At 37.0% G+C, this 12,535-nt stretch overlaps 1 protein-coding gene across 1 annotated transcript in view; it reads left to right on the top strand.

Annotated features, from left to right (window-relative positions):
* The window catches only part of LOC102831657 (neuronal membrane glycoprotein M6-a-like), a 209,932-nt gene that overhangs the window by 120,498 nt on the left and 76,899 nt on the right, over positions 1–12,535 (top strand). Inside the window, exon 2 of the mRNA XM_006834409.1 lies at positions 7,813–8,005. Within this exon, the coding sequence (XP_006834472.1) occupies positions 7,813–8,005 (193 nt within the window). The remainder of the gene's footprint in view (positions 1–7,812; positions 8,006–12,535) is intronic.

Here is a 12,535-nt window from a genome sequence, read left to right as displayed (position 1 = left end):
CAATAGATCTGTTTTGGAAGAAGTGCAGCCAGAGTGCTCCTTGGAGGCCAAGATGGCCAAACTTCATCTCTCATACTTCAGACATATTGTCAGGAAGGATCAGTCCCTGGAGAAGGACATCGTGTTTGGCAAGGTGGAGGGGCAGAGAACAAAAGGAAGACCCAACAAGATGGATTGGCCAAGTGGCATCATCGATGGACTCAAGTGTGCCAACAGTAGTAAGGTTTGCCCAGCATAGGGCAGTGTTTCGTTCTGCTGTGCATAAGGTTGCTATGAGTCAGTACCAGCTCAATGGCACCTAACAACAACATGAAGTCTGAAACTCAAATGGAACATATAAGCAGGAATGTAACCTTGCCACTGGTCTAATGGTCAGGTGAAGATGGGAAAATGTAGCAATGAAGAAATGGGCTGAGTTCAACCATGTTCGGTAGATTCCCGTTAACCTGGAGATGAGAGAGAGAAGAAGAAGGGTTGGTTGGTCCAAAGTGTGGTGAGACCTGGGTACACCTGATCCCATGGACATGGACATAGCCACAAAGGACTAGAGCTGAAAGTGAAGCATCCAGCTGATATGAAGTGAGGGGAGATGCACAAGAGCACCCAAACTTGCAGATATTACCCATATGACCTAGCCTTGATGGCTTGATAATCAGGACTCAACAGGAGGAAGATTAAAAAAGAAAATGATTTTTGATAAAGGAAACGAGAGTAAATTGTTACAATTTGATGAAATTGACCTATACTCATGGAGGTAGTAGCTCAAAATACTAACAGAGAGGAAAGGAGTCTTTACATCAGGATAGATCAGGGGCAGGCAACTTAGACATTGGCTAAGGAGCTCTGGTAGCCTAGTGGTTACAAATTGGGCTGCGTACCTCAGGGTCAGCAGTTCGAAATGACCAGCTGTTCTGTGGGAGTAAGATGAGGCTTTATGCTTCCGTAAAGATTTACAGCCTTGAAAACCCTGTACAGGGTCACTATGAGTAGGAACTGACTCCACGGCACCTAACAACAACAATCTAAAATGAGGGGGTGACAGAGAAGCAGCGAGGCCCAAGATGGAGGCAGAGACGATGACGTGGAGTGACGAAGCGGATGGGGACTTTGGACCCAGAGAGGGAGAGGGACTGGGTCCTGAAGAATTGCGGGGGCGAGTGTAGGGGGTGGGTTTATAGGGTATACCCTTTGATTGGTTGATGATGCATGGAGGGGATTGGAACCATGGCAATGAGACGATATAGATAGAATGAATGTAAAACTAAAGTTCTCTCATGTAAAAAATAAATAAATAAAATAAAAATAAATAAAAATAAAATGAGGGGGTGATAAAAGCACGAAGTGACTGGCTTACAATGTTTTAAGAGGGAGTTTCGTTTCAGAGTGTGTGGGGGAAGATAGTGTCCTCACTGAATATTTTTCATCTTGTCTAGATGGGTCTGGTAAAAAGATAAGGGGATAAGATTGTTATGATTCAATAGTGAGTAATTGCTATCGTGACTAATTGCGATTGTCACAATTGTAAACGTAGAAGTTTTGTAAGAAAAATGGTGGGTAGTTATTCTGACAGTCCAGAAACAAAGGACCCTAGCACCACCAATTGAAAACAAGCAGAATAGAGGACTTCATCCAGAGAAGCAGCAACACAAGAAATGGAGGCAGAGATGGGTACATGGAGAGAGGGAGCAGCTGGAGGCTCTGAATTCATGGAAAGAGATGGACTGAGAGCTGGCTGCCAGGAGGCAGATTTGCATAATGTGACCTTTGGTGGTATAAATTATTATATATGCCTGAGTGTTAAAGAAAAAAAAAAAGAGCTAAAATGAATATAGAGAGAAATATTGTTAACTGATAGTCTATGGAGGGGATTATAATCATTCTAATGAAATAAAGCATATGCTTTGTTGAATGTAAAACTGATGATCTGCCCTGTAAACTCTCACTCAATGCACAATAAAAACTTAAAAAACAAACAAACACAGAAACAATCTGTTAACTAAATTTATAAAGTAGTGAAAAATTTTAACCTGTGTAAATTTAACCTGTATAAAAACATGCAATGTGGTTCAGTTGGATATTTCAGAAGTTTACTTTAAACAAGAAAAAAAAAAATTATAATGCCAGATTAAAAGGGGAAACATATGAATATTTCAACAAATGTAAATAAACAGTTTCTTATAGAATTCAAAATATAAGGAAGCTTTTTAATCCAGTAACTATAGCAAGCAGCATAGTTAAGTGTGAATAAAACAAAAAGTGTGTTCTTAAATATGGAAAAACTAAAAACGAGGCCTTTTCTTATTACTTTTACCCTTTGCACTGCATATACAAACACAGTAAGAAAATAAAAGGTGCAAAAAACTGGAAAGGAAGAATGAAAGCTCCAATTTCTCACAGATGGTATGATTATCAATTAATAAATTCAAAACAACTCACAAACTTAAAATAATTTAAGGAACCAAAAAGTAATTAACTAAGTTACTAGATGCAAAATAATTTTTAAAAATATCAATCAAGCACCCATAAAATAATTCTGTAGAATCAGGCAAATTATTACTATCTGGCATGTTAAAAGAGCCATAAACAATTATGACACATAGGAAGATGAACACACTGGATGGATTTTCTCTATCATATAACAAGATTCAATAGAAGGCAATGCTGTTTTATTTGTCCCATGGGTAGGCAAATAGATTAATAGAATAGAATAGAAAATCCACAAAAAGATGTGCTCTTCTTTGGAAATCTGATAATGACCAAGTGCATTGCACATCATTAAAGATTAATTCATTGGTTAATGGTGCTAAGAAGTATGTATCAATTAATGATTTGTTTATCTCTTCCCACTCTTAATTGCCAATCTCTCTTGTGGATACATTTTCCAAATTCCATGGTGTGTTGATTTATCTTCTCCATTGTTTTCTACTGTGCTCTTCTCCTTAGTGGTCTAGATTCCTTTTCCTTTATTTTTGGTGCAGTTTGTAGAAAGAACAAAGGTAAAGGCTTGTGTTTACTTCACGAATGTTTATTTGACAGTGAGTTAACAATATTTCATTATCTTTTTTAAAATTAGACACATGCAAATGTGTGAGAGAATGTGTTGAAAAGAAAGTTACATAATTTCTTTAATATCGCTTTCATGTTAAAGCTGAAGGCCTAGGGTTATTTCATTTTAAAAGTACTAGAAACTGAATTTGAGAAATGCTTCTTTGTGTATGTAGGCAGTGTCAATAGCATGTGAACTCTCTATTCAATATTTGAACCATCAGCTTTGTTTTAGAATTAATAGTCTATGCTCATAATATCTAGTATTGAAATGATTCTTGTGCCAATAAAGCTAAATTTTATTGAGAGTTTTCTTAAGAAATGTATTTTCTCTGTTGTCAGCATTCCTTTCATTATGCTTCACTAATACTCAGTTTATTCCATCATTTGATAGTGCTTTCTCATGAACAGGTGCAGTAAAAATAGGGTGATGGTTGGTGGCAGAATCCTTAGTCCCAAGGAGAGATTGTTGGGAGCATATCCTGAGTCCATGATCATGGTTGCTATGGTGATTCTGCTGCGTTGTCAAGGATGTTTCTCACTGTGGGTGGAACGAAGCTCCCCTGCCAGTAACGATGTGGGATCCTGGCAGCTGGAGAAAGTACTGAAATGATGTGCCACTTCCCCAGATGGGAGTTCCGAGACTTCTTTTACATCAAATAGGCATCCTAGGCTCTGGGGAGAAGTGGGAGTGATTAGGATCTAGTCCATTGCAAGTGCAATATGTATGCAAGGAGATCCTTAAAGTTATTACTTTAAATAAAATATTTGCAGATAATTTGAATTTATTAAAAGATTCCCTCCTGACCTGGCAGTGATGGAGGTTTAGAGAATTTGTACTTTTGAGCAGAAGTAATATAATTCTGATGGATTTAAATGCTATTCAAATAAGGAATAAAAACATTTCATTTAATTTGGAGATATTTAAGCACATTCTGAGGTTTGTTAATTTGGGTTTGCCTTCTTTGGGAATTTAAAGAGTCCTGGTGGTGCTGTGGGTTAATACGCCAGACTGCAAAGTCTTTTGAACTGCAAGGTTGGTGGTTCAAGCTCACCAGCTGTTCCTTGGAAGCCCTATACACGGTCACTAGGGGTCGGAGTTGACTCAATGGCATTTAACAGCAACAACAACAAGAAGTAGCATAGTGGGCTCCTAACCCCAAGGCCAGCAGTTTGAATCAATTATCACTCCATGGGAGAAAGATGAGGGTTTCTGATCCTGTAAAGATTTATTTACTTAAGAACCCCTATACTGGGTCTATGAGTCATTTCCAAATGGACAGCAGGGAGAAGCAGTAGCATCATTAGAATTTAGCACAGGTTTTTTTAGATTTGAAGGGTGATGTTCATTAAATGTATCAATGCTGTAGGGCTATGATTGTCTCTGAACACAATACCTGAAGACATATATCCCAGGTAACTAGGCTTGCTTGTGTGGAGGATAATATTGATCTATCTAAAGCAGTGTGGGGCTGTAGGGCAAGCATTGGACAGCAAGATCTATTTGAACTGCAAGGTTGGTGCTTCAAACTCACCAGCCACTCTTTGGACACCCTATTCAAGGACACTATAAGTCAGCACAAACAAAGTACAATAATCAGAAAATACTAAATAAGTAGGAACTGATTCTGAATAAAAATAAGAATAATGAGAAGGTCTCAACAGTGGCAAGTCAAGAAGGAACTGATGTTGAGCCTCAGAGTCAAACTTCAAGACTCTGACCTTATTGGGAGACCATTTGGCATTTAATATTCTGTTCTCACATGGGTAGCTATGCCCTTCTCTGATACCTGTGACCACTGCTGAGAAAAGGGAATGCCCCATCTTCCTCATGGGCAGTGAGCATGCTCAAGCCATGCTGCACCTGTTGTTACGTCCTACAAACAGCCACTGTTGAGCAGGCCCAACTATTTCTGAGAACACTACCATGATGGTATTGCACATTTGTTGATGAAAGTATTTTCTTTAGCATTAAAAGGCTTTGGAAGTCTTGTTGTCTTTCCTTCTGCTGGTCAGGTGCCATAGGTAGAATAGGCATGAACCCTCACATATGGAGTTGTGGTGTGTGGCGAGCAAGAGCTGGGTGTTACAAGAACAAGAATCACCTGCTGACTCAACCTGCTGGGTTGTTATACCCAGAATTTCATTTGTATAACCAAGCTTTCTGGCTCCTATTTCCTGCATAATATGTTTCCCCCACTGGCATAGTGCCAGCTCGGTTTTCACAGGTGTTTATCTGCAGGATGCAATGCAGTTCCTGGATCTGGGTGCATGCCCATCACATTTTTGCTAATAGGGAGAACATCCCTCCCCCTTTACCACCCACCTGCATCCCTTCCACACACACACAGGCCATCTCTCAGCACAGTCAGAGGTACTGTCTTTCCAAAGTGAGAGTCCCTGTGTCTATTGTTGAAGGTAAAACTGACAATATGTGCAACCTTAAAATAGATTCTCCTCACAGGGAGATAAAAAGGATCCATGAGCACCTTTATCATTTTGTTTGTTCCTGAACTAGTATTCTAATTTTATCTTTGTTCTTGTAATTGTTAGGTGCCCTTGAGCCAGTACCAACTCATAGTGACCTTATGCACAAGAGAATGAAATACTGTCTGGTCCTGCCCCAACCTTACAATTGTTGCTACTCTTGAGCCCATTGTTGCTCTCACTCCAACAATCCATCTTGTTGGGAGTTTTCCTCATTTTTGCTGACCACCCACTTAACCAAACATGAGGTCCTTCTCCAGGGATAAGTCCTTTCTGATATATGTCTGAAGCACGAGAGAGGAAGTCTGGCCATTCTGGTTTCTAGGAACATTTTGGCTATACTTCTTCCCAAACAGATTTGTCTGTTGGCAGTCCATGGTACTTTAGTATTCTCCTGCAACACTATAACTCAAATGCATCAAATTTTATCTTTACACAGTTATGACTTTCAAACTCATAGAACTGTTATAATTCATACCTGTGGCTATGGATTGTAGATCTCTTATTTATATTTGAACTCCTTTTACACCAAAAGACTATGTTGTAATGTTGAACAAAATGCTCAGTGATTTATTCATGATACCTCACCTTGCCCTGGTGTGGCACTGCAGATTAATGCATTGGACTGCAAGGTCAGTATGAATTGCAAGGTCGGCAGTTCAAGCCCAATAGCTGCTCCTCAGAAACCCTATATAGGGTAGCTATGAATCAGAACTGACTCAATAGCACTTAACAACAACACGTTGTCCAAAATAGAAATCCTGACTCCCATAGCAAATGCTTTGCAAGGAATGGAAGAAAGGAATAGGAAGAATTTTAAATCATGAGTATTTTATTAGTTATCTGTTGTTAAGTTCCATTGAGTTGATTCCAACTCATAGTGACCCTGCATAGCATTTCCAAGGAGCAACTAGTGTGTTTGAATTGCCAAGTTTTTGGTTTGCAGTCCAGTGCTTATCCAACAGTGCTGCTATAATAGAAATACCATGAATGGTTGAGACGAGTGTTTGTAGTATTTGAATGTTATTGAATACAGTTTGGGATGGAGAATCACAAGATTATAGAAAAATCTTTGGACTAGTCTCTGTCTCTTGATATTCTGACATTCATATTCTTGGTTATTTTAAAAAAACTATATAAAATTGGTATCAGCCCAATGAACAGCTACCCATGGCTTTAACAAACAGAAATGTATTCTTTCACAGTTTAGAAAGCTAGAAGTTTGAATTCATAGTGCAGTCTCTATCCTGGACACATTTTTTTTCACTGGGCTTTGTTCTCTTTCTGTTGGCTCTGGGTGGAGGACCTTGATTCCTATGGAAATCTGTAGACCCAGTGTTTCTGGAAGATTTGCATATATATTGACTTTATATTCACCTGGGTTTAGAAAGTTCTCAAAATAGGGACTCTGGGTTTTAAGTACACAAATTGCTTTTAAGTCTTCTTCCTTGGTAGTTGTCAATTCTCTCTGATCTCAGCTTGCTTGTTTAATCTCTTATGTTTCAAAAGAAATTTACTCAAAATACAACCTCATCCTTAAAGTGGTATCCTGCCTCATGAACATCTTAGAGGATAAAATTTACAACAAATAGGATAATTATATCAGGTCACAAAAGAAAAGATAGCTACATAATACTGAGAACCATGGTCCAGCCATGATTTGCAGGAAATATAATACAATCCCAAAAAATGGGGTTTGTTGGGGGCACTAGTCAAAATCATGGATAGCTGTTCATTGGGTCAATACAATTGTATTTGTTTTTAATTTACTTTTTTAATAACCAGGGGTATAATTTTTAGAACACCAAGAAACAGAATAGTCCAAAGATTTTTCTGTAACCTTGTTATTCTCTATCCAAAACTGTATTTTGTGACATTCAAATACTACACACACTGGTCTCAACCATCTGCTGGTGAAATTTCATCTTATTATATGAAATTTCAAGCTGTTCTAACCTTTTCTGCTTCCCCACATTTTGTATACATCTGTCTGTCATGGAGGAGGAGCGTTCAAGAAACAATTTTGCCTGTAATTAATTAAAAGCTAGGGAAGTGAGAAGATGGTCAGACTCCTTTTATATCTGTTCTGTGGCAAATAAAATGAGCCATGACTCTACTAAGAAGACTAGTTCGATAAGTAATATTAAAATTTTATCTCCAAAAAAAGTTACTTTATACACAAAAACTTTCCTATAGTGCTGGAATTTGAAAAAAAAAAAAATTTTGTTTTAGTAGATTACAGCATTTAATTTCTGACCTTTTTCCATTAATCTTTTTCAGGGTGTTTTGAGTGCTGTATTAAATGCTTGGGAGGCATTCCTTATGCCTCTCTGATTGCCACTATACTGCTCTATGCTGGAGTGGCCCTGTTTTGTGGCTGTGGTCATGAAGCACTTTCTGGATCTGTTACCATTCTGCAAACCTACTTTGAGATGGCAAGAACTGCTGGAGATACATTGGATGTGTTTACCATGTAAGTCATCCTAGTATTAATTATATTTTGAAAATATATCTTTATATACAGTGTGTTGAGTAAACAAAGGTATAGTATTAAATGAAATGTTATAGATAAAAAAAAATGCCTAGGATATTTATGAATCCAAGATCTTTACAAGCCATACCAGACACATAGCATAGGGCCAGAAGTCCACTTAATCAGCATTTAGACTGTGTTTGAGTGAGGAGTTTTATCCAAAACTCAATTTCCATTAAACGGAATACTGGTAACACAAACACACACACATACCCAGAATAAATGGATAAGAGAAAAATAGGGAGTGGTTATCTACTCAGTTAAGAACTACTCTTACTGTAAAAATGTGGTCCCTAAATCTGAACTATCAAGCTAGAGCTTTGTCAGTGTCACTGAAAAATGGAAATGGAGAATTCATAGTAAATTTTCAAATAATCATGTAAAAAAGTCAAAAAAAGTATCACTTTCTTTATATTTCCTAATATAACATTGTTAGAAAAGGTATTTCTGAAAAAGCCAGCATTATACATGAAACTGAATTCTTTAAGCATATTAGTCAGGGGATCAATATACATTAAGTATAATTATATGTGTGTTATTTAATAGATTTCTACATAAAGCTAATATTCAGCAGCTTTCAACAGTACCTTTGATTCAAATATCATGAACTGATCCTTGAGAGTTTATAAATGATACTCATCTTCCAAAATATAATCAAAATATTTGAAAATGCTTTAGATTAGTGAAGGTAAGTTTTAAGAGTGGTTTAAGAAAATGATTGCATGGATATACTTTAAAGTGTTAAAACTGACATTTTTCTTTTTAATTTTATCTCATCCTACACTGGATAAACTTATTTCACTCTATATTATTTTAAGCTACCACAGATGTCCTTAAAATCTTCAGATTCTCTATCCTTAGGCTACCATCAAATTTATAAATTTGGTTCTAAAAGTAGAAGCTTATAAGAAAGTATAAGCTTAATAAATGGAGTAAGATATGTGTATATGTCTATAAGAAAGCAGTTGTCAAGATATTTGTTTTTCTATAACAAGCTTTAATATGTCACAGTATTAAGACTCTGCTAAGAATCTGAGGGAGTTATTTGTGTGGATTTTTGGTTGAGAGATTAGAGATCATCTGCTTACTTTGAAATTTTTACCTTTAAACTGTTATATTAGAAAATAAATGTAGTATCAGTGATGTATTTTAGATATAGAAGAATATAGTTTTGATTGAAATAAAAACAAGTGCCCAAACAATGTCTTTCCATATTGAAAATATCTAAAATTATTTATTATTGGAGCTACTGAATAGCTTAAAACTCTCACCTAACCAACAAGTGCTACATGAGAACATAGAGGCAAGATATATACCAAAAACTGCTTGGTAAAATTAACAGCAATTAATAAATTCAAGGATGACATACAAGTTTAGAAGAGCTAAAAATGCAGAGCTGGCAGACAAGAATATTGGAGGAATGGATAAAATAAAAGGGAAACTTAAGAAAGAAAATATGTCATATATGAAATACAGGAAATTGAAAGGATTGCAGGTAATACTTCTTACTTGGAAATAAGCTCTGCTTGGAAAAAAAATATATAAGAAAATTAGTGGAGAGAAAAGACATGTCATCCAATTTCTGTAATTTATAGCCTGTTTCTTTTCTTGATAGTTTTCATGCTTGATTCAGCAAAATGAAATACACCTATATCTGACAGTACCAAAAAAGAAGGCAGTTTATTTGATATGTGAACTAAAGAATAAAATTAATTGTCCAAGTCCTTAGAGTCTCAGGAGATTCTCCCTTCTATCTCAGGGATCCAAAGATATCTTTTCCATATCACTTCCTTACTCTATCTTTTTCTTCTATTTTTTTCTCTTTCTCCTCTTTTTCTTTTTTTAAATTTTCTTCCTACTTCCTCTCCCAATATTCTTCCTCCTCTTTTTTATTCCCCTCCATTTCCATGTCCTTGTCCTTTCTCTTTCCCTTTCCCTTCTTTCCTCTTCCCCTCCCACCAACCAAATCTTCATTCTTTCTCTCTCAAACACATACACTTCTGACCATGGTCAATATCTACAAGTATACAAGGAGAAAGATGAAGAATGTTGTTGTTGTTGTTATGTGCTGTGAAGTGGTTCCCACTCATAGCAACCCTGTACAGGGTTTCTGAGGCTGTAAATCTTTATGGGAGTAGACAGCCTCATCTTTCTCCCCTGGAACAGCTGGTAGTTTCCAACTGCTGACCTTGAGGTTCCCAGACCGATTCGTAACCACTACTCTTCCAGAGCTCCTTAGACAAAGAATATATACACAGAAATACGGCGATTTCATTTTACCAACAATTTGTGTAGCATATATAAGCCACATCTCAAAAATAAATTTGCAAATAATTCTCATTTTGGTGCTGTGGGTTAATGAGCCAGACTGCAAAGCCATGTGAACTGCAAAGGATGGTGGCTCAAGCTCACCAGATGCTCCTCAGAAATCCTATACAGGGTCACAATGGGTCAGAACTGACTCAAAGGCACTTAACAACAACAAGTATTCAAATACCACCACTCATATGTCATTTGTCATACTGTGGAGTTTTGTGAGTTGTTATGATTCTGGAAGCTATACCAGCAGCGTCACCTACAGTGGACAGGTTTCAGAAGAGCTTCCAGACAAAGACAGACTAGGAAGAAGGAGAGACTAACTACTTCCAAATATTTAGTCACTGAAAACCTTATGAATAGCAGAGAAACACTGTCAGATATAGTGCCAGAAAATGAGCCCCTCAGGTTGGAAGGTACTCAAAATGCGACTGGGGGAAAGTTGCCTCCTCAAAGTAGAGTTGACCATGATGATGTGAATGGAGTAAAGCCCATGGAAATAAAACCTGTGGGACCTTCATTTGCTGATGGGGCACAACTCAAAATGAACAGGAAAAGCTGTAAACATCCATTAATAATCAGAATATGGAATGTACAAAGTATGAATCTAGGAAAATTGGAAATTGTAAAAAATGAAATGGAATGTATAAACATCGATATCCTAGGCATTAGTGTGCTGATATGGACTGGTATTGGCCATTTTGAATCTGACAACCACAGGGTTTACTATTCCTGGAATAACAGACTGAAGAGGAATGGTGTTGCATTCACTGTCAAAAATAACATATCCAGATCAGTTATGAGGTACAACACTGTCTGTGATAGAATAATATCCATGCACCTACAGGAAAGACCAGTTAATGGCACTATTATTCAAATTTATGCACCAAACACTAAAGCCAGTGAGGATGAAATAGAACAATTCTACCAACTTCTTCATTCTGAAATTGATCAAACATGCAGTCAAGGTATATTGATCTTTACTGGTGATTGGAATGCAAAGATTGGGAGCAAAGATGAAGGATCAGTAGTTGGAAAATATGGCTTTGGTGATAACAATGATGCTGGATTTCTCATGATAGAGGCCTACAAAACAAATGATTTAATCATTTCAAATATCTTCTTTAGACATAAGATACGATTATAGACATGGACCTCACCAGATGGAATACACAGAAATCAAATTGACTACATCTGTGGAAAGAGACATTGGAAAAGCACCATATCATCAGTCAAAACAAGACTAGGCACAGATTGTGAAATAGACCATCAATTGCTCATATGCAAATTCAGACTGAAACTGAAGAAAATTAAAACAAATCCATGAGAGACAAAATATGGCCTTGAATATATCCCACCTGAATTTAGAGATCATCTGAAGAACATATTTGATACATTAAACACCTAAGACCCGAAGACCAGAAGAGTCGTGGGATGAAACCAAAACATCATACAGGAAGAAAGCTAAAAGTCATTAAGAAGACAAGAAAGAGGGAAAAGACCAAAATGGATGTCAGAAGAGAAACTGAAACTTGCTCTCCAGTGAAGAGATGCTACAGCATATGGAAGAAATGAGGAAGTAAAGAGCTGAACAGAAAATTTCAAAGGTCAGCTTGTGAAGACAAGTCAAATATTACAATGAAATGTGCAAAGATCTGGAGTAAGAAAACCAAAAGAGAAAAACATGCTCAGCATTTCTCAAGCTGGGAGAACTGAAGAACAAATTCAATCCTCAACTTTCGTTATTGAAGGATTATCTGGGCAAATTATAGAAAGTTGCAGAAAGAATTAAAAGAAGATGGAAGGACACAGAGTCACTGTCCCAAAGGAAATGGTTGATGTCCAACCATTTCAAGAGGTAGCATATGATCAAGAGCCAATGATACTGAAGGAAGAAGTCCAAGGTGCATTAAAAGAATTGGCAAAGAACAAGGCACCAAGATTTGATGGAATACAAATTGAAATCGTTAAAGAAAGTGAGGCAGCACTGGAGGCACTCACTCATCTATGCCAAGAAATTTGGAAGACAACTATCTGGCCAACTGATTGGAAGAGATCCGTATCTGTGCCATTCCAAAGAGAGGTGACCCAATGGAATGCAGAAATCATCAGACAATACTTTTAATATCTCATGCAAGTAAAGTTTTACTGAAG

The sequence above is a fragment of the Chrysochloris asiatica genome, unplaced genomic scaffold (genome assembly GCF_000296735.1).
Source record: "Chrysochloris asiatica unplaced genomic scaffold, ChrAsi1.0 scaffold00011, whole genome shotgun sequence".
Taxonomy (NCBI): domain Eukaryota; kingdom Metazoa; phylum Chordata; class Mammalia; order Afrosoricida; family Chrysochloridae; genus Chrysochloris; species Chrysochloris asiatica.
Note: the sequence above shows the minus strand (reverse complement) of the source record. Positions and strands in the feature narration are given on the sequence as shown.